Here is a 19,859-nt window from a genome sequence, read left to right on the forward strand (position 1 = left end):
CGCGCGGGCTCACGCGCGTAATTGTTTCCCCGCCTGTCCATCTGTTCCCCCCCCCCCCCCCTTTCCACGCTTTTCTCTCTCTCTCTCTCTCTCCTGATGAATGCGTGGGGTGTTTAGAGGAAGATCAACTTTTGGTTGGGGGGGGGGGGGGGGGGGCTTGGTGAACTTTTTTGAGCACGCGCGCAGACACACACGTGGGGCCAAGTTGCGTGATTTCGAGTTGTATGGCCAACCAATATCGATGAGACTTGGTAGGTTGGCCTTGCATGCATGGCCGGCCTCCTTCATCGCGTTGGCCCCCCCCGCCCCCGTCCGCCCGCGCTTTGCGAGGGGGGTTCTGGGCTTTTTGAAAGTTGCAAAGAGCGGCGTCTGTAGACCTCTTTTTTGTCTTCGCTTCGAATTCGGAGTGGGCGCTCGAAGCGCTCCGGGCGAGGCCCCAAGGATGCACGCGAGCACAGCTGGCGTAACTAATTCGCACAGAAGGGTGTGGGGGGGGATAGATTTTATTCATTGCTAATTGGAAGATGGCGTGCGTGCGATGCGTGCTCTGGAGTGGAATGTATGCGGAAGTGAAAGTTTCCAAATGGGAGCATGCAGATGCTTGAGCGAGTCGGAGTTGAAAGGAGCGCGGGGAAGAAGTGTGCTAGGACAGATGGGGGTGATGTGGAGGGGCGGGGCGGGGCAGAGATTATGAACATGTACAGCGCGGATCGCTAAAGGGGAGCTAGCTATATAGTGGACGTTGGCGCATCTGATCCGAAGCGGGTGTCGACGACATCCAGGACGTGTAGGGGGCGGCGCATCACAGCCACACGGCAAACACGCAAAACGTCGCCGTCAATGTGGCCAGGAGCGTCTGAAGCGGAACGCGATGCAAAGATGATGTTGCGCCATTTCCACCTCCCACTTTGGCCGTTTGGGTCTGGGCTACGGTGGAACTTTCGGTGCCTCCATTGAGACCGTCTGCAAGCGCAGCAAAGCCGACTCTAGGTTTGCCAGAATTGTAATCGAACACGCTGTAGACGCTCTTGAGGAATGCGGCGCCGACGATCCATTGCAGCGTCTTTGTCTGATCGGAGCCAACACTGAAGAATGCGCCCAAGCACGTCTCGCCCGTCCTGTCCGTTGCGCCTGCCAAAAAGTCCGAAGGCGACAAGACGTAGGCTTGGTTGCCGAAGGTGACGCTTGCCGACACGTTGGTGGCACAAGGGTAGTTGTAGTAGCCCTCTGACTCCGTGCTGGGCGATGAGCCGGGAATTTGAGAGTACAAGTCGGCAATCACGCTGGACGGTCCACCAATCAGCGTGGTGCCGGTATCGATGGCAGCATTGACAGTGTTGCCAATGGACACCGTATTGTTTTGCAGCGTTATGCCTCCCAAGGTGATCAGCCAGTAGGACTCATCGATGACTTCTGACCAATTCATGTCACCTTGATACAACGACGAATTGGTGCCTCCAAGCGTGAAAACGCCCCCGTACTGCGTGTTTTCGGGGTTGCCAGAGTCGATCTCCCTTTGCAGAAAGAAGGAGAACATCTCATCTGCTTGCGAAAGCCCCACATTTTGCCACAATGGTGTCGCTTTTGCAGTCGAGAGGGCCTTGAAGCCTAGCCCTGCAATGCCATCAATCGCTTGATTCAAAAGTCCACGGGTGACTGCAGTGGCGAGTGCGAACGTCTGAGCAGCAGTGCTCTGGCCAGCAAGCTGCATGGCGTCTTGAGCCAAGTAGCCTTTCACGGCACCGGATCCGTATGTTATGCTAAAAGGGTCCGAGTCGTTTTTAAAGGTCGAGGAATCGGCAGGTTTGTAAGACGATCGATCGGATGAATCTATCCAGATGTCTGCAGAACCCGTATCGAGAACGAGATTGACTGCTTGACCCGGAGTGCCGATTTCGAAAGCGGCGGTCCAAGAGGCGTCCCTGTCGACATTGACGAGGCTCGCTGCGCCGGTCGCCCTCTTCCGCATTGCCGCCTTTGCTTCCGATCCGCTACGCCTCGACGTCTCAGCCGTCTTTGATGAAGCAAAGCCGTACTTGCTTCGCAAATGCTCACGTTCCCCATTTGCCCATGCGTGCAGATCCGATCCGCTCCGCCTTTGGACCGGCCCTCGGCGGGTCATTGGCATGGACAGGCCCTGGCTGCGAGCTTCTGCGTTGCTGTGCGGTAAGGCCTGCACATTCCCTGTCGCAGTCGCAGCAACGAGCGTCGCGCACATGGCGCTCACGCTCAGTAGTGCAAGCCTGGTCATTGTGTAGACGGCTGCAATTGCAAAAGGGTCTCCAAAGTCAAGCGAATAGGCAATGCGAAGCGAGAAGTTTCCGAGTTCTGGCCGGGTTAAGAGGATAATGGAGCTGCGACCAGCGCAGAAGATGTGTGGACGACGTTGCTACGCTTTATAAGCTGTCTCTGTCAAAGGATAACTGGAGCAAATGATCGTGTGGATGAATGACGGAGCTTGCGAGTGAATAAGTGATCGATGTGGTGAAGTTGACTGGAAGGGCAGCCGCAACGAGCGATCTGTGGGTGGGCACAGCAACGGCATGGTTCGGCAACGGTCAAACGGTCCAACAGCAGTTGCCAAACAGACTTGCTTGCACGCTCGTTCGCAATAAGTCGAGAGCAGTCACGATCGAGTGCAGCTTAGTCGTGATGCGCTATAGGGTTTGAAGCCTCGCCTGCATCCAACATGACCTCGTGGAGCATGCCGAAGGGGGGGGGCATTCGCCTCCTCATTGCCATCAGCCACCGACCGCATCTTTCCACAATTTGGCCAAAGCTCAAGCTCAAGCTCAGGAGCGAACGTAGATAGATGCGTGCGTGCATCCGTGTGGCTCAAGAAGGAAGCACAGCAGATGCCGATGTTGTGGGTGCAGCTGCAGGGCAGGAGCGCTCGTCGTTGCCGAATCGGGGTGTGAATTGCAGATCCCTCGCTCGCCGTGGGCAAGGTTGAGACGACGGCACCTCGTCAGTCATTCCTGCTGCGCTTGCACACCCGTTCCCATATAAGCTGCGTCGTGCGCCTCTGTTTGTCTGAGCGCATATGCTGGAGGATGCTTCGCTTGCTCCCCATCCGATGTGCCGGCGCGTGCCAGTGCCAGTGCCAGAACATGCATGCCATGATGCACGCCTGCAGCATCAGCCAGCCGCCTGCCTGCTGCAAAGTGCGACCCTTCATTCACTGATTGACGATTTTCGGCGTCTTGCATGGGCGGGCAGATTCACGATGGAGGGTTCGGGTCGGAAAGCCGTGGTGCGGAGAAGGCAAAAGCCACTCGGCAGTCGTGAGTCGTGAGTGCAGCATCTGTTCGGATCTGATCGGCTAGCTGCGATGAGGCGCCTTCTTGCGCGCCGCTGATGTGGATCGAGCGAACTGAGCGCGCGATCGAGCGAGCTGTGCTTCACACGAACGACGACGCGGTGAGTAAAAAAAAGGCTTGCTCCATCTGTCGATCTGTCGCGTTTCGCATCTCTGGACCCAGCCGCGCGACACATCATTGCGGTCATGCTCCGAGACTCACGCTTTTTGTAAATCACGCTCCAGCGCTTTGATGTGCACTTGTTACACCAAGGCATGCGGCTGATGCATGAGTCGAGCGCACGCCTCACGGCAATGCAACACAACATCTCGCCTCTCTCTGCGCGCACGCCGTACAAGCAGACCACAACGCTTCCACAGAGTGATCATACTCACGAAAGTGCCTTTAAGAAGCTTTTGGCTCGCGCTAATCACTCGCAATGACGTGGATGGATGTGGATCACATGAATGTGCCGGCAACTCGGTGGAAGTGCGGGTGCTTACCAAGGACCGCGCGTCAAATCTGTGGCTCCGCGTGACGGAGCCAAGCACGAGTGTTAGCGCTGTCCTTTCATTTCACAGGTGACACAAAGGTCCATGCTGAAGTGCAAGCTCCGTACAATTGGGGTCCGCACCCGTATATTATCGTGCTTTGCAAGATGAATTCCTGGCAGCTCCTTTGTGAATGACACTACTCGCGACTCGTGACTCTGACTTCTAGGTCAGAATTGCAGCTAGTAGCCATGACTGGGCAGTCACAATTGTATCTCACACGCAATCTGCCCACGCACGCCAATCGCGCAAACTACACAATCACGAGCCCGAGTGTTCGGCCGTTGCCATGCTATTTGCAACTCGTACACCACTTGACTCAGGATCATTGTAGGCAGAGCGAGTGCAATCTTTTGGCATGTTACTCTCCTGCAAGCCCACACGAAAAGCACCGAAGGATTTTTTCAGACCCTGTCAGAGAGTCGTAGGTCGATGCACGAGACTCCACAGAGCGCATAGCTGTATATGAAGCCTAAGGACACATGACAGTGACAAGAGCAGCACGGCACTCACGATTGGCATCATGCCATGCGAGGCGACAAAACTTTGCCAGCATTTTCGACAGTCGTACTTTTTTGCGAGCAGCGGCAGCAAATCGGGATTGTCAAGGTGGTGGAACAATGTGCCGCTTCTCTGAATGTTGACATTGTTGGACACGCGCGGCGGACATGAGTGTGACAGCCATCTCTTCCTTTGCCGCAGGACGCAGCAGATCAATGAGTCGCGAGTGTAGCCGAGCAACAAAAGAACTTCACGAGCCTCGTACCGTCTCCATTGGCCCCACCCCCGCGCAAACGGATGCAAAAGCCCCGGCGGTGCTGCACCATGGTGAGAAGGGCAAACACGAGATAGCACGGGGCGCGTTGCAAAGAGCGATACGATTCAGGAGCTCTCAGCGCCACTTCTTTCAAACTGGCAAGGCAAAGCACAGCAACTGCCCAAAAGACGCGGAAAGAAATGGTGCATGGTGCCGTCTGGATGTGCAAACCTACGCGCCCGCGGAAACGAGCCCACGCGTTACCTTGACCAAAGGTTTTCTCTTTTTTCTTTTTTCTTTTTTTCTGTTTGGTTTTGATTCCTTTCGCACATCTGCCGAGATGCACGCGGTCGTCGACCGACTAACGACTCACCCTTGCGACCTCCGCCTCAGGATCAAGTGGCATCATCGTGCCGCTCTCATTTTGTCTGCAGCAAAAGCCAGCGCAGAGGTGATAGCACATCGACACTGCCTGCCAGCTCTGCACAGCCATACACAGCACATCGAGCGACATCGCGTCAGGCTCAACGTGGTCGCGATGCCACGCAAGACGGACGTAGAGAAAGACCGGGCGTGACGCTATGAAACACATTGCATTTGGTGACTCTTACAGTACCGTTCTGCGCGTCCGCCATCTCTGCGACGCAAGGGCTCTAAGCGTGCGTGAGCGGGTCGACAGCGAGCACACCTTCATGCTCAACGTATGGCTGAAATCCGTGCGCACAAAGCGGCAAAAGGTCGATCTTCGTGAGCCAAAGTCGTCCACATCATGCTCACGTAACACACATCGCTCGCGATTGTTCGACTCACATAGTGCCAGCTGCTCAGCCAAGCTCGGACAGCTTGCGCCAGACCCACTCGTCTTCTATCTGTCGACGTGCTGGTATGCCTGCCCGTGCCAGTAGCCAGGTAAGCGATTCCTCTTGCATTTTCTCTCTCCAATCCCAGCAGGAATTGCTCCACCAGCGTGACCGCCTCTTCGCCATGCAAGCCGTGCAAGTCCATCAGGTACTCTGTCCTCTCTTCAACCGAAGGTGACGTGGACTGCTTGCCGCCTCCGCGGAGATGAGAGATGGAAGCTACGCCTAGACAAAGACCGAGACCCGCTCCCGCGCTTTTGCCTCTCAATCCTCTGGCCTGAGCCTCGTCAGACTGCACACCCACACCAGCACCCTCAGGTCCAGCGAGGGCCATACGTTCTTTGATCGCCTTATGCCTGTCCCTCATCAAGAGAGTCACAGCTCCTCGCTGTTCCTCTGCCAACTTTGCATTCAGCGCTTGTCCTTCGGCCGACCACTGACGGGCGCCAGCTCCATCTCCAACCTTCCACGCCTCTGCAGCACGCGCCACTACGAGGAGCAGTAGGAGGTCGACGTGGTCAGTCACGATTCGAGACCTTTTGGCGGCTAAAGGCGACTCACGACATTGATTCCGTTGATCACTCAATGACAGTGCCACGCCTCTATACGAGGCATACGAGGCGGCAGCCGCCTTACCAGTGTCCAGCGTCGGGACCAAAGCTGGCGGTCGAAGGACGATGCGGGGGCTTGGTCGATTGCTCGCACCTGCAGGCGCAGCAGTAGAGGCTGACGAGGTGCTGCTTCGTGGACCAGTGGGTGCTCTGCTCGGTGCAGATGCCTTGTGTACGTGCACCGCTGGCGCATCACCAGCCACGAGCGCCATGGGAGATTGATTCTTGCCCTTTTGAAGAGCTGCTGCCCATCTGATCCTGCTGCTGTCCGACGAGCTGGCAGAACTGTTTGTGGCAGGACCCGTAGGCGCACCAGGCGGAGCGCCGCTCGCCCTTGCGCGAGTAGTTTTTGGACCGGCGGGTATGAGTTGGCCCAATTCTGGGAAATCATCGTTAGGAGGCGTGCGAGGCTCGGTCCCAGCTGACGAAGAGGCGGATGGTGCCGTCGGAACAGAAGCAGCTGAGCTATTTGGACTATGCGGAGTACCTGATGACGACGTCGAGCCAGCAGCAAGCCCGCTCGCCAAGGTCTGCACCGCATCGATTGAATGCGTGAATGCACAGTTGTCGTTGAGGCACTGCGCAACGAGAGAGAGAGTCGATGGTCTGACCTGTTATGGCTTGCGACGAGACCCATCGCTTACACTCACCCGACCACGGAGCCAGTGGATGCACAGTGCGCGATCAGAGTGCAAGAAAGCGCAGTCCCTCCTCAAGCAGCCCTAGATGAACAAAAGGGGGTCTCAGGTGCCTGTTGCTGTTAGCCTGCCACACCCGCGCACTCACCCCAGAGCTTGCCCAGTATTTGCACACTCGATTCTGCTTGGGCTGAGCAGTCGACGATGGATGCTGAGCAGCAGACGAGCTGGCGAAGCGCGCCGCAGCACTGCCCCCCTGAGCAGCTTGAGATTGCCTGTAGTTTGCAAAAGCTTCCCGGCTCATCAAGCTGACGCCACTACCGCCAGGCACAGAAATGCCCCTGGGATATCGTGGAGTGGCAGCAGCGACAGCTCGAGGGCCCACTGGAACGGATCCACTTTGCGCCCCGCTTCGAGCAGAGCTTCCAGCCAAGCCTTGTCCACCAGCATCCATGATGGCCGCAAGTGTAGCGTCCACATCCCATCCATTTGCTGCCAATGCTTCTTCTATCTGCTCAGGTGTCCACTGCTGCTGTTGTTGCTGGAATGAGCCTGTTGACGATGCAGATCCTACCGAAGAAGGTGCAGCTCCTGAACTAGAGTTGAGGATGCTGAAGAGCACGTCAAAGGGCGTCATTGTGGCGGCCAACGCTGACTCTTCGTCGCTGTACATGCCGACGCTCCAGCCCGAGGAAGCACCCGCATGCATCTGAGCCAGTGGACTCGCGTCGTGATTACCTCCGGAGCTCGCACCGCTCAACGAGCTGACGCTAGTAGTGGAATCGGCATAGAAGCTGCCTCTCTCGTCTCCAGATCCAAAGGCAAGCAGACCAGGAGTGGACGTCATGGTGTGAGCCGTGAGAGCGGATGCTGTCGACGTGGAATTGGGTCGGGTGGATGTAGCAGCGCTTGAAGTACTTCGGGCAGCGCTCGTATTGCTAGCCACAGCGAAGGGCGAGAACTCGTCCGTGTCGCCGTCCGTGTCACTTTCGCTTCCGCTGGCAGACGACCTGGAACCATTGCCGCTTCTGCCTTGGCTAGACGTGCTGCCGAGCAGCGAAGCGCTTCGTGCCAGACCAGAAGGCGCAGCGGCTTGAGATGATGCACGTCGATTCGTCGAGGGGGAGAGAGAGGCAGCGTTGCTCGAACTGGGCCACCCGCTCTCCGAGCCTGGTCGCGCGGGCGAAGCGCCCGAAGAAGCTCGAGGCTTGAACTCTGAAGCTCCCACGTTGAGCCTAGGGCTGCCAAGAGGAGACGGCGAGAGTGGCCTCGTGCTCGCAGCGTTGGCAGCTACAGCTGCTGCACCCGCACTTGTCGGCAACAACGCTGGCCTCATGCCGGCGGGAAGGCCAGTGCTGGTTGAGCCGCTTGAAGAGGATGGCAGAGTGGTACCTGTGAAAGGGGTGCTCGGTGCCAGCCCCAAACTAGAAGACCAGGCCGCGCCGCCACCCCCGCCGCCGCCCTCCTTTCCGAGAAAGCTGCCAGATCTGTGCCAAGGCCGAGGAGAGGCCCGCTGACTATCGACGCTGGATCCCAGCAAGGCTGTCTGATGAAGATGAGCTGGTGTCGGACTTGCTGGCGTGGGCCAAGCATCAGCACCGCTTTTGGCCGAGGAGTTGAAGACGGACAGATTCTCAGTACCGGAGCCTAGCGCAAGATCGCCCCAGGTAGGAGACACGAAAGCAGGACTCGGCAGCGGGCTACTTCCGGAAGCCGCAGCAGACGGAATGCGTGGACCAGCATGAGCAGCGTTGGCAGCAGCAGACGTTGGCGTCCAAGGACGCGTGAGGTGAGGATGAGGCACACCGGATGAGCTGTTGCTAAATGTCCGCAGCGATGCTGGTCGGCGATTTGGCGATGAAATGGTAGTGAGAGCACCACTCCCGCCCCCATACGCTGCCATGGCCAAGCCAGCTTGCGTGAGTCCCACGGCGCTGGCCAAGGGGTTGGGCACGACGGCACCGCTTGGACGGACATCTTCGCGGTGGCGGTGTAGCAGGTCCAACACGAGCGCATCGAGACGCGAAGGAGGCTTGAAATGCGGTCGAAAGAGATGCGCTGATCAGCAACGCTCGGCCTGCAAAGACCTTCGCACAGCGCAAGCTTCAGCTACTCACCAAGGGCTCCCCATCCGATGCGAGTTTGAGCGCTTCAGCAAGCGCATCGCGAACCTGCTCGATTCTATCTTCGTCTTGCAAATCTGCGCTGTCCAACAGGCCCAATATGCGAGCGGAGTGCTTGGCAATGTCCGCAGGGGACAGCAAGGATGCCAGTGGAGGCGTTGGAGGGCTCTTGACGCCTTCAGACGCGCTCTCCGCCGAGCTGCTCAGCTGCGAGAAGGCAAAAGAGGGACTGCGAACCGTGGCGGATGGCCGTCGCGATGAGCTGTATCGAGAAGGCGTCAGGGAAGGTTCCTCTGACTCGGAGTCGCTGCTGGCGATGAGGGCATGTACACGAGCTTCTGCAGCTGCATCCGCGTGGGCATCCGCATCCGCATCATCTTCGTCGTCGTCGTCAGCCAAATCGAGCATCGTCTGCTCCGCTTGCGATTCCGCTTGTACTGTCAGGCTTGGACGACGTGCGGACAAGTGCAGCTGATGAAGCCTGGAGGAGACGCCTTGAAGCTGAACTTCTGCTTCGAGGTCCGGTTCGTCGTGACCATCCACAACGCTGCTGGTGCTGCTAGCTGCCAGACTGGATGGCTTTTGAGGTCTATAGCTGGCGCTTGCAGCAGCGGACATGGGCATAGGCCCTACGACGGCGGGTGCTAAGAGGGAGTTGGTGCCACCGTAGCCGTTTGAAGGTCTACGAGAGCTGCTGGATGTGGTGGGGCTGTGCCTGATGCTGAGCAGGGCCTCCAAAAGGGCTCGCGCGTGAGTGGTCTGGGCTTGAGGTGTCATGATGATGATGGCTGAAGAGTGTGTAAGTGAGTAATGCGTGGTGGTGATGGGGACTGCATCCACGCCTAGGCGCGAGCTTGTACTTTGGCAGCTGGCGGTGCGGTGCGGTGCGGTGCGGTGCGGTGCGGTGCGAGCGATCAGAAGGCTATTCTGAGGAGCATGGCGATGTGGTGTGTCGTGGATGCGAGCCTCGGCATAGAAGTCGCATTCGTCTTGCTGACGAGTTGACAGTCACGAGTGCTGGATGGCGGTGATGAAGGGGCACGCTTTGGCATGCGCCTGTCCTTTGCAGCAATCAGGGATTTGCTGAGCTTCAGTCAGGGAATGAGCGTTCGCGCGTGGATGACGCCGGTCCCGAAGGCAAAGCAGCTTGTCCAGGTTGTTTGCCGTGTGGGCGATGGATGGCTCCACCACTGTGACTGTTCAATTGCGTGAGTGAGTGTTGAGTGGTGAGTGGTGAGCGTTGCGCGACATGCATGTTTGATGGACGATTTCGTATGAGCGAGCGAGCGCACCTGCACAGGGCCTGCATGTCGACCCATGATCGATCGAGTCGTGAGTGCGAATCACGAATGCTGTGCACCCGCGCGCGCGCCATTCATCCGCGCGGGGGTGTGTGTGTGTGTGTGTGTGTGTGTGTGTGTGTGTGTGTGTGCGCGGTGCATGGGGGGCGACACTATGCATGACTGTGCGAGAACAAAAGCGCCTGCACGACGAGCCCTGCTGCTGCAGCGCACTCCCCCCCTCTCTCGCTCTCGCCTGCTGTGTGAAGCGCGAGAGTGGCGCGGAGCCCAAAGGCAGCAATCATCGCGCCCCATGCATATCTGTTGTAAGGCGCCATTCAAATTCAGTTCAAAGTCAAAGTCACAGTCAAAGTCACAGTCAAAGTCACAATCACGAGTCTTTCGTACGGTACGAGCACAAGCAGCTCATAGCAGGCGCGTTGTTGTGGAGGAATTCCCCGACGCGCTTGAACGCGCGCCGCGCCGCGCTGCTCTTCCTCTGCCTCTGCCTCTGCATTCTCTTGCCCACCTCATCGCCTACTAAGGCATTCGTGTGCGACAACACCTCGACTTGGTGTGTACCGTAGAGCCTTCTCATCTTCCCGCAGTCACCGACGCCACGGTCGAATCAACATCGTTGCGGTCGAACATGGCGATGGATTTGGTGGCATCGGCCAGGCTGCACTGGCAAGATTGTCTTGCCCAGCAGTCGGCACAGGCAGGTCCAAGCAGCATACAACCACACCTCAATCACCTCATCGTCGAGAGGCGCAAGCAGGAATCGCAGCTGAGCGACGCGCTAGGTGAGCTGCTGGTGCGCACTCGGCTCCGTACAGAGCGTACGTGTGCAGGTGCAGAGGCAAGGTCCAACACTGCAAAGTTCTGCGTGCTTGACATTGCTCACACTGCATCTCTTGGCTGCACAGAGCTCCTCCATCAATCGTTGACAGAAGCCGCTGCACATCGACAAGACCAGAAAGCGTGGAGCATCTGCAGCTCATCATTGGCAGAGGTGGCACCACGCATTGCCGCTCTAGCTAGCGACAATGCTCGCTTTCCTCGGGGCGCTCATGCGTCATCACGCGCAGCCGACGATCAGCTCAGAGCGACTTTGAAACGCCATTGGCAGCTTTTCGAGAGATCGGTAGCATGCGAGCTGCTGACAGAGCAGCAACTCGAGGCAAGCAGGGGTGCGCATCTTCCCGTGATTCCTCTGCTGCGCTCCTTATCTGCCGTTGACGAGTTGGAGCTGGAAGATCTGGCGAGGAGCGCAGCTGAGCATGCCCTCGCACAGGCCATGCAGCACCTGCTCCAACATCACCCTTCAATCCGGGCGAGGCGAACCAGGCGAGCACCGACAGACGAGTCCATCTACCACCAAGCACGTCTTGCTGCCGCAAAGCACGCGGTCAAGCAGTGCACAGCACGAGTCAAGCAATATATGCGGTCCAGCAATAAGAACTTCCTTGCAACGATTGAAAGCGAACTGGCAGAGGTGGCCACAGACATGCTTCGTGAGGCGCGCATCTCTCAACTCTTCGACATCCTAACCCGCTTTCCAGCTTCGACGCCAGCCTTGAGCGATCTGCGCGATGTGCTCAGAACGACTGAGCATAAAGAAGATGTTTGGCTCGACCTATCGCTCAGCTTGCAGGACCGGCTCCTGCACCCAGGAGCACCCACTGCTCAGATTGTTCAGCTGTACGTCTACCTCATCAGGGGCCTTCGCATCGTTGACTCTTCCGGTCTCATCTTGTCTCACGTGATAGGAGAAGTACGAAGGTACCTGCGAGCAAGGCCCGATACCATCAACGTACTCATCAGCGCTTTGCTGGGAACGGACGAAAGGTTTGCCATGCTAAGAGAAGATATGGGGCTGGGGGAGAGCGGTCAGACGAATGAGGATGACGATAATAGTCAACTGATTCCACACGTCTCTCGAGCTCCCGCAAAAGATGCGCTTGTCGGAGCGACGCTGGCCGCATCCGCCCTAAACCAGATGCCCAAAAATTGGTCAGATCCCAATTGGGAGCCAAGGCCAATCAATGCTGGTCCTGACTACAGGCTGGGCACCTCTTACGACGTCGTACAGATGCTGGTAGGCATCTTTGAGGATCGCAGCAGGTTTGTGAACGCTTTAGAGGTCAGCACCGCAAAGGGACTCTTGGATGTCAAAGGGTACGACACGGTGAAACAGGTGAGCGCACGCGTACTCCTGCACGAGCATTGACGCTTCGCCCACCATGACTTTGCTTTATTTCGCGTTCGCACAGCTCGAGACGAACTTGATTCTCAAGCGACGCTTTGGCGATGTCCTGCTTTCGCGCTGCGACACTATGCTCGATGACGTAGTGAATTCGAAACGTACAGACAGCAACATTCATGCCAACATCCTACCGCCCGTCGCAAGTCGAGATCACTTTGGGCGATTGATGCCAAATCCGTCTCCTCGGACGTCGAGCTTTTCAGAACCCGTAGAGCCAACAACGCATGTCACGCACCCGCTCATATACTCTAGACAATTCTGGCCGGATCTGGAGCGCGGACCTCAATCGGTGACGATGGGCAGCGCTCAGCAAGGAAACGATAGTCAGGTGCCGCACATCCCGCTGCCACCCTCTGGGCTGAGCTTGCTCACCTTTCCGCCGGAGAGCGTTTTGGGCAAGAGTCTGGAGACGTACGGAACGGCGTACAAGAAGGCGAAGACGATGCGAAAGGTGCAGTGGCTCAATAGCAGAGCCACGGTGGATCTCAGCTTGGAGATGGACGACGGAAGACGAATCGAGATCGAAGCGGTCGACGTGCTGTATGCTGCTACGATCGAATGGGTCGCAAGCTGTGAGCGTCGAGGCGATCCTTTTCGCTTTCGAGCCTTCAGGTAGCCATGCTGACGATAGCTTCGATCACTCCCTCTCTTTCCTTTGGCTAAGTGGCCGGAACAAGCACTGCATTGACGCTTTCCAACCTGGGTTTGGCACTGGGTGTGGACCACGCCGCGGCTGAGAAGGCTGTGCGATTCTGGTGCGATCGTTGCATCTTGCGAGAGGGTCGCGATGCGGGCGAGATCAGCGAGGACACGTTTGTGGTGGTGGAGAACGTAGATGCATCCGAAGAGGGCGCAAATGTTTGATCTCTGCCGCTCTTGCTCACCTTTCTCTGCTACAGCGCCAAGGAGTCTATCATGTGTAGTTGTATTTCAAATCACGACGCAGCAGGCCAACACAAATTGCACCTACAGTAGCGGTGCGATCGTGCAAGACCGCCAGCGCGCCAGCGCTAGTACGTCGCTCGCTCTGATTTGGTACGCGACATCATGAGTCATACGCAGTGTCAACCGAACTCGGCTTTGATTCGCGACCTGACTCAAATGACTTCTTCTGTCTGATGAACGTCGACGGCTCCATGGTTGCTCGTCGCGCTCCACGTGATTGACGACGACTGAATTGTCATGCGCGATGCAAAGGCCACGGACCTCCGCGCGCTCGCCGACGTGCGCCCAAAGTCGTTGATGATGTCGATTGAAGCTCAGCGCGTTGATTTTGGCTGTTTGACTCACGAGCAGCTCGATAGCATACCATCATCTTCTGACCCTTGCCTGATATACTCCATGCTGAAGCGCACGCCTCTACACAAGTCTGCCGAGCGATCCTATCGCGCAGAGTTGCAAAGCGTCCTTGACCCATCATCTCCACTTTAGCAAAGCACCGCAGGTCCAGCTTTCTCACGCACAACTGTCCACGCTTTCAATCGCGACAGTGAGCGCAGCGCATTAACGACGAGATCATGAGAGTGCCATTCGCGCAGAGCTTGGCGGTGCTCAAACAGCCGGTACAGGGCTTCGACGCTGCCAAAGTTGTGGCTCAGGTTAGTTTGACGTGACAGAGCACAGGTCAAAGAGACCTTCAATCGTGACTCACCAATTGACAAGTGATGATTGCCTTCGCCCTCGTCTTCGCAGATCATCGCCTTTCAAACGATGCACTACTTCATTCTAGCCTTGCTGATCCCTTTGAGCCTCTCGCTCTTCGCCTCTCGGGATGCCCTCACTTTTCAAGGCGGAGCTTTCAGCGTGTCCGCCGTGCTCGACTGGAGAGAGCTGCTGGGCGCCAAGGCGTTCGGAGCATCACCTGATTGGGCAGATGCTTGGCTCACACCGGTATCGCTAGACGGAGTGCCTGGTGCCGGTGGCTTGCAGCACGTTCCGCTGGAGCAGATCACGAGACCGGCTCCTGGTCGATCAGCTAGCGCTGCCATTCGTCCCATCAAGGCGGAAGATTTGGGAGACGAGTGGGAGCTGAGGGCTGCGGATCCTAGTCGCAAGTGGGCGACATGGTTAGCATGGATCGTGGCTGGAGTCTTGGAGTGAGTGAAAGGCAGCGGCAGCATGATTCGGTGCATTTGGCCATCGTTGCGACGAGAGTGACTGATTGCCGCACTCTTGCACAGCATGCATCTCTTGCTCTTCTTGATTCGCAAGCCTACTGCGATGTTGGATCACGTCTTGACCTTTCACCTCTTGCACCTGATCATAACTACGCTCTGGGTCAGGTCGGTGCCATCGTGGTGGTACTATGCGCTCGCAGCTCTACACGCAGCTGGCTGCGTCGTCTCCTCCGAAGCCTTTGCAGTCAAAAGAGAGATGCGAGACGGCTTCAATGCGCCCGTCTGGGATGTAGACGATCTGGCAGATCAACAGCAGCAGCATGGTGAATCGTCACGCAGGGACACCTCGCAAGGTGACGCTACCAGTAGCAGCAGGGCGTCTCGACAACCGACTTTCGTAGTCGACGAGGACGATACGGACGACACTAGCCAGACGCTGTTTGAAGCGCCATCTCATGTCGTGGCTTCGAACGAGGACGAGAAGGGATTGGAGCACATGGAGCTTAAACCTCTAAGCAGGCGCGATTAGAGCGTCTGCGATCACTTTCAGATATCATGCACAAGTGGGAGCCGCAATTCACATTCAATGAAAATCAGCTCGTTCAGCTACTCCCAGCTGGCTTGCAAAGAGGTCTAGGGCACCCCAAAACGTCGGTGTTAGATGAGATGAAGTCACAGTACACCTTGAGACGTGTTCTGTCTCCTTTCGTTGAAGGAGCGAATTGGCTGACACTCACTCATACAAAGAAGCTTTACGCTCTCGATGAGGGTCGCCAGCGGCACGGAGTTCTTCCCGCCTTTTCTGTGTCTGTTCGGCCTATATTGCACGAGCCCGAGGTTGCAGTTGTGGAAGGATGTCTCAAGACTCTAAATTGCTCATTCATGCGTACGTGGATCCTTCGGCAGGTTGAGGCAGCTTGCGATTCTGGCTTGCCGCCATGTCCCTGCGTGGCAAATGTCGAGGATCGCGTCAGGATGATCGCCTTCGTAGATGTGTGCACACACACGACACGTGGCACGTGCTGCCCCAGCTCCTGACTGAGAAGTAGCAGCTCCTACCTTGCTTGCCTCCTTCAAAGCTAGCTTCATCGATGTGCTTGTCGCACTCACCTTCTGAGCTCCACCAATACCGTCTCCAATGTATTCTCTCGCCTCCACCCCGCGAGAACTGGCAACGCTGCTGCATTGACCTGCAGAGGGATCTCACCGCTGTCAGTCAGGGACATTACGATTGCTGCGACCGTCACCAGATTGGCTCCGCGATGCCCAACGGACTGCGAAATGCCAAGATGATGGCATGCATGCTCACCTTTCCATCTGATCCGACACACGGCAGGTTGATCTTTGTGAGGAAAGCAACCTCGGGAGGCTTGTCCGGGTAAGAGGCTCCGCAGTACACCTTCAAAGAGTAGATGCGATTCTGAAAGATGGTGTGTCCTGGTCCGATGATCGTTGCGCCCCAGTTGGACATTTCTGGGAACACGAGATTGCGACGTGAGTACAGAGAAAGAGCAAGCGATGTGGCTTGGAAGCTTACCAATATCGGAGCTGTCATCGAGACCATAAGAGCAGGTGCCATCTCCAATACCTTTTTCTCCCTTTTCAAGCTCCTCCAACAGCCTGAAAGATCGCGGAACTAGAGCCGTCGAGGATGGAAATCAGCAGCGAGCGCGGTCCCTCGCGATCACTCGAAGCACTTACTCTTGGCCATGGTGGTCGAGACTTCGATATGCTGGCGGCTGGGGCTGTGGCTGCAATGCGGTGGTTGAGCCTGGATGTGTGCGGCGGAATGAGATGTGGCTAGGAAGCGCCACCTTGATGGTGCTCAGCAGCGCTGCAATGTCTCGAGCAAGCGCGATTTGATGTTTTGGGAAGCTTGTAGAGCACCCGAGGTCGAAGCGGCAGTCGTGATCGGCATACAGGTGCTGTGCGTCAGTCACGAGTCACGCGGCACGAATGATGGTTGCGTTGGTGCGAGTTTTGCAGTTGCAGTTTGATGAGTCGAGTGGTGAGGTTCGAGTCGAGTGCAGGCGGTGGCCCGATCGCATCACATGGGGCGGGCGAGCAGCAAGCAGGCTTGCAGGCGACGATAACCCTCGTGACGTGACTCTTGACTCTTGACCTGACTGCGCGACCATGCAGAGCTTGACATGCACGCACGCACGGCTATCAGTCAAGAGTCAAGGGTCAAAGAGTCACGAGTTGTGAGTCAATGAGTCTGAGTATGAATTCTCATCACGTGCACAGCCTGCCGCGACCCGCTGCTGTTTCTCGGCCGGGAGTCCGGCGCGAGCTTGAATTTCTTCACCGCCACGATTCAAGATTAATCACGACATTCACATTTGAAATTTGCATCACGAACGTCACGAGTTTGAATCAGAATCAAAACTCGTGATTCACATTGTGGAGTCTGATTGCACAGAGCGGCAGGAACCCTCGCAAATTGTTTGAGTGTGTTACACGCTCGCCTGCTTGACTGACGACCATCACCCAATCATCAATGTGAATGCGTCTTGGAAGCGCGACTGCATCTGCTGCATTGGAAGGGGAACCTGCAGTCATTCCGTGCCAAACAGCCAATCGATGCAAGCGGTCTCCCAAGAGGACAGCGCGCACATTCGAGAGACAAGGTGCACAAGAGGTGCGCGCTCTGGTTCTCGTTTGCAGGGAGCGCAGAGGCCCATCCATCGACACTAGGAGCAGGCTGGCACAAAGGAGGATGACGAAGCACGGAAAAGACCCGCAAAGCAAGCACAACAAGGGTTTCCTGTTTGGCGGCGATCAGCGCAACCAGAAGAAACCTACGCCTCACCCCCTCAGCAAGCAAGGTCGGGCTGCAGCGAGCGCCAACGCACAGGTCAAGCTCAAACCCATTCAGTCCGCTCCTTGGCCCGGCCAGCAGGAGGACGACAGCAGCAGCGATGACAATGACGATGATGCCTCCGCCGCACCATCTCAACGGCGATTGAGGAGGCTAGATGTAGCCTGCATCCCTTCCAAAGGTCTGCCACCCCACCTGCATCATCTCTGCCAAGCCATCCATCCCGACGATCCTCACTCCTCGCAGAGCTGCGCGGCAAGAGCCGCCTTTCTGCGCGTGCCGGCATCTGCGTTGCATCCAGCTGCAGGTCAGTATGGTTTGTTCGCCGCCATCGATATCCCACCTCGCACTCCCATTGCGCCCTACTTTGGCATGTTGCACACCGAGGCAGAGAGCGATCCGGCCAGCAACTACGATCTCGCTTTGGAAGGACCTTCTGGAGAGAGATTGGCCATCGATGCAACGCATGCGGGCAGCATCGCTCGCTGTGAGTAGCCTTGCTTTATTGGCGTGATGTCTGCCTGTATGCTCACATTTCCCCTTCATTCAGTCTGCAACGACTATCGAAATATTCTCAATCGGCCAAATGCTGAGCTGCGCGATTTCATTGCGCGGCCGGCGCCGATGTCGGGCACCAGAGACCTTGCTTCCACGAAAGCACAGCTTCGACGCGCTTCTCACCTCGAAGATGAAGCAATTGCGACCACAGGCAGCAAGGCGGGCGCTGCCAAAGCACTCGGCACCGAGCAAGGCTCATCAGCTTCTCCTGCGCCACCCGAAGAACAGTCATCCATCAGCGAGACGAGCGATCTGGCTGTCGACGAGGCGCTGGCAAACCTCAGCGTGTCAGACGTCAAGCCTGCGCGGCCTGCCGCAGGTGCCCAAATGCGGCCCATTATCGGACTGGCAATCTACAGCGCCTCCAAACCGATCAAGCGCGGCGAGGAGATCTGTATCAGCTATGGCAAAGGCTTCTGGGCCGCGAGAGAAGGTCGTGAATGAAGGACCGAATGATCGGTACCCACTTTGACAGCAGCGTGATGCCTGCTTCGAGTGTGACCGGCAGCTCCGCGGTTCCGTACGCGACCCTTACCGCTCGTCAAGGGTTTGCTGGTTCTGATGTCCGCAAGACGTATCTGTAAGCACAATTGTGGTTGTTCAGTGGCCACTAACGTGTTTGGCCTTGACAACAGAGAGGACCAAGCGGGACCGTTCCAATCAGGCCCGGAGAGATTGACGTGTGAATATAAGAGGGTTTGTGCCTTGATGTGGTGTAGGCCTCATGCCACTGTTGGCGTGAAAGGTTGCTGAGGCGGAGATATGCTACTGATCTGATTTGACTTGACTTGGCTGAGTGGCTGGCTGTATGATGAAAGAAGCAACTGCTCAAGGGTTTTGTGCAAGCTTCGTGGTGAAGGAGGGATATTTGGCATGCACACGCACAGACGCGGGGTGCACAATTGTGGCGGGCAAATGACATGATATCAGCTTGCCATAGCGCGCAGCTTCGCCCGCCACGCACATCTTCTACTTTCCGACCTTGTGGACTGTCGTTGGAAGTCATCCTGCCCAGAGCCTTGGTCTACGCTAGCAACGCCGTCGTGGTCATCTTCGTGATCGTTCTGCCCCCTTTTCTTTGAACTTTCCGGCCGCCATTCTTCTTGCCCTCCATTGCTTCACAAAACAGCTGGGGGGGGGGGGGGGGGCCCGAATTCACAGGTTTCAAAATTTCTGCATGGTTGGGGTGGTCGCTGACTCTAGCTAGCTGACGTGAAAGCGTTTTTGGATACAGCGGCATTAGCCCGGTCTACCCAGACAACAACTGGCAACGCCTTGGGCCTGAATGCCTGTGTTCCTCCATTGACCTGTAAACCTCAGCCGAGCTTCCCATTGTCTAGCCATAGCCTTCAGAAAGCCGCTTCAAGGCATGTCAGCCAGGAAGTGGGAGGCGCGTCGTGCTGCCAATGGACATGAACAGGAGATGAAAGATATTCGCTGCCAACACGTCTGTGAATTGCGCTCGTTACAGAAGAAATCACAGTCCTGAGAGCGGAGAAGAACGACATTCGCCACATAAGGAATACCGTGGCGTGCATTCTGTGGCACGAAGTGGGCTTGCCCTCTGAATTGACTCCAGGTGAGATTGTACTGAAAGTCTAGCAGCGAGGAGAGAGAGAGAGAGGGGAAATACGTGACGTGGCATAAAGTAACGATCAACTAGACGTCGCAGGCTTCTCGGAAGCGCCCAGCTATTGGCCAGGAATTTGACAAACCTGAGTCAGCCATTGGGGCAGTGCCGACCGTCTGCTTTCATCCCAGCGGTCGGCATCTGTCTTGCTCATTTCTGTATATCATTGCGCTTGGTCGCGTGGCCGTCCCATCATGCATCGATCCTCACGCACACAAACCAAGTACCGGTATAACATCGCATCAAACCACAGTCACTCGCATCGCCTCAAGGCCCTTCCCTTCACGCGGCCTCACTTGCCCATTTCACTTATAGCACATCTCACTTATAGCATATCTCACTTATACC

At 56.8% G+C, this 19,859-nt stretch overlaps 5 protein-coding genes across 5 annotated transcripts; 2 read left to right on the forward strand and 3 right to left on the reverse strand.

Moving 5' to 3' along the window:
• Positions 1–485: 485 nt before the first annotated feature.
• IE81DRAFT_326045 (acid protease) lies at positions 486–1,815 on the reverse strand. The gene has a single exon (XM_025514713.1). It carries the CDS (start codon positions 1,709–1,711, stop codon positions 803–805), a length of 909 nt encoding a protein of 302 aa, XP_025367072.1. The 5' UTR covers positions 1,712–1,815; the 3' UTR covers positions 486–802.
• A 3,428-nt stretch (positions 1,816–5,243) lies between these two features.
• Positions 5,244–9,772, reverse strand: IE81DRAFT_249199 (hypothetical protein). The gene is made up of 5 exons (XM_025511299.1): positions 8,834–9,772; positions 6,865–8,748; positions 6,729–6,800; positions 6,029–6,656; positions 5,244–5,956 (listed from the first exon to the last, which is right to left on the reverse strand). Exons 1-5 carry the CDS (start codon positions 9,614–9,616, stop codon positions 5,304–5,306), a joined length of 4,020 nt encoding a protein of 1,339 aa, XP_025367073.1. The 5' UTR covers positions 9,617–9,772; the 3' UTR covers positions 5,244–5,303.
• A 762-nt stretch (positions 9,773–10,534) lies between these two features.
• Positions 10,535–13,429, forward strand: IE81DRAFT_317300 (hypothetical protein). The gene is made up of 4 exons (XM_025512582.1): positions 10,535–10,922; positions 11,046–12,316; positions 12,393–12,957; positions 13,050–13,429. Exons 1-4 carry the CDS (start codon positions 10,769–10,771, stop codon positions 13,247–13,249), a joined length of 2,190 nt encoding a protein of 729 aa, XP_025367074.1. The 5' UTR covers positions 10,535–10,768; the 3' UTR covers positions 13,250–13,429.
• A 1,631-nt stretch (positions 13,430–15,060) lies between these two features.
• On the reverse strand, positions 15,061–16,634 carry IE81DRAFT_326050 (UBC-like protein). Its single transcript, XM_025514714.1, has 5 exons — positions 16,204–16,634; positions 16,040–16,138; positions 15,812–15,975; positions 15,613–15,692; positions 15,061–15,446 (listed from the first exon to the last, which is right to left on the reverse strand). Exons 1-5 carry the CDS (start codon positions 16,211–16,213, stop codon positions 15,383–15,385), a joined length of 417 nt encoding a protein of 138 aa, XP_025367075.1. The 5' UTR covers positions 16,214–16,634; the 3' UTR covers positions 15,061–15,382.
• A 239-nt stretch (positions 16,635–16,873) lies between these two features.
• Positions 16,874–18,603, forward strand: IE81DRAFT_343043 (hypothetical protein). The gene is made up of 2 exons (XM_025515725.1): positions 16,874–17,810; positions 17,874–18,603. Exons 1-2 carry the CDS (start codon positions 17,009–17,011, stop codon positions 18,323–18,325), a joined length of 1,254 nt encoding a protein of 417 aa, XP_025367076.1. The 5' UTR covers positions 16,874–17,008; the 3' UTR covers positions 18,326–18,603.
• The last annotated feature ends 1,256 nt before the right edge of the window (positions 18,604–19,859 follow it).

The sequence above is a fragment of the Ceraceosorus guamensis genome (genome assembly GCF_003144195.1).
Source record: "Ceraceosorus guamensis strain MCA 4658 unplaced genomic scaffold IE81scaffold_88, whole genome shotgun sequence".
Lineage (NCBI taxonomy): Eukaryota > Fungi > Basidiomycota > Exobasidiomycetes > Ceraceosorales > Ceraceosoraceae > Ceraceosorus > Ceraceosorus guamensis.

Coding starts and splice junctions, on each gene's coding strand:
- IE81DRAFT_249199 (XM_025511299.1), bottom strand. CDS start 9,616: ATGACACCTCAAGCCCAGACCACTCACGCGCGAGCCCTTTTGGAGGCC. Junction 6,801..6,864: donor AATACTGGGCAAGCTCTGGG/GTGAGTGCGCGG, acceptor TTGTTCATCTAG/GGCTGCTTGAGGAGGGACTG. Junction 6,657..6,728: donor TCCACTGGCTCCGTGGTCGG/GTGAGTGTAAGC, acceptor CTCGTTGCGCAG/TGCCTCAACGACAACTGTGC.
- IE81DRAFT_317300 (XM_025512582.1), top strand. CDS start 10,769: ATGGCGATGGATTTGGTGGCATCGGCCAGGCTGCACTGGCAAGATTGT. Junction 10,923..11,045: donor GCAGCTGAGCGACGCGCTAG/GTGAGCTGCTGG, acceptor TTGGCTGCACAG/AGCTCCTCCATCAATCGTTG. Junction 12,958..13,049: donor GATCGAATGGGTCGCAAGCT/GTGAGCGTCGAG, acceptor CCTTTGGCTAAG/TGGCCGGAACAAGCACTGCA.
- IE81DRAFT_326050 (XM_025514714.1), bottom strand. Junction 15,976..16,039: donor CGATGACAGCTCCGATATTG/GTAAGCTTCCAA, acceptor TCGTGTTCCCAG/AAATGTCCAACTGGGGCGCA. Junction 15,447..15,612: donor GTATTGGTGGAGCTCAGAAG/GTGAGTGCGACA, acceptor TTTGCCACGCAG/GGACATGGCGGCAAGCCAGA.
- IE81DRAFT_326045 (XM_025514713.1), bottom strand. CDS start 1,711: ATGCAGCTTGCTGGCCAGAGCACTGCTGCTCAGACGTTCGCACTCGCC.
- IE81DRAFT_343043 (XM_025515725.1), top strand. CDS start 17,009: ATGCGTCTTGGAAGCGCGACTGCATCTGCTGCATTGGAAGGGGAACCT. Junction 17,811..17,873: donor TGCGGGCAGCATCGCTCGCT/GTGAGTAGCCTT, acceptor CCCTTCATTCAG/TCTGCAACGACTATCGAAAT.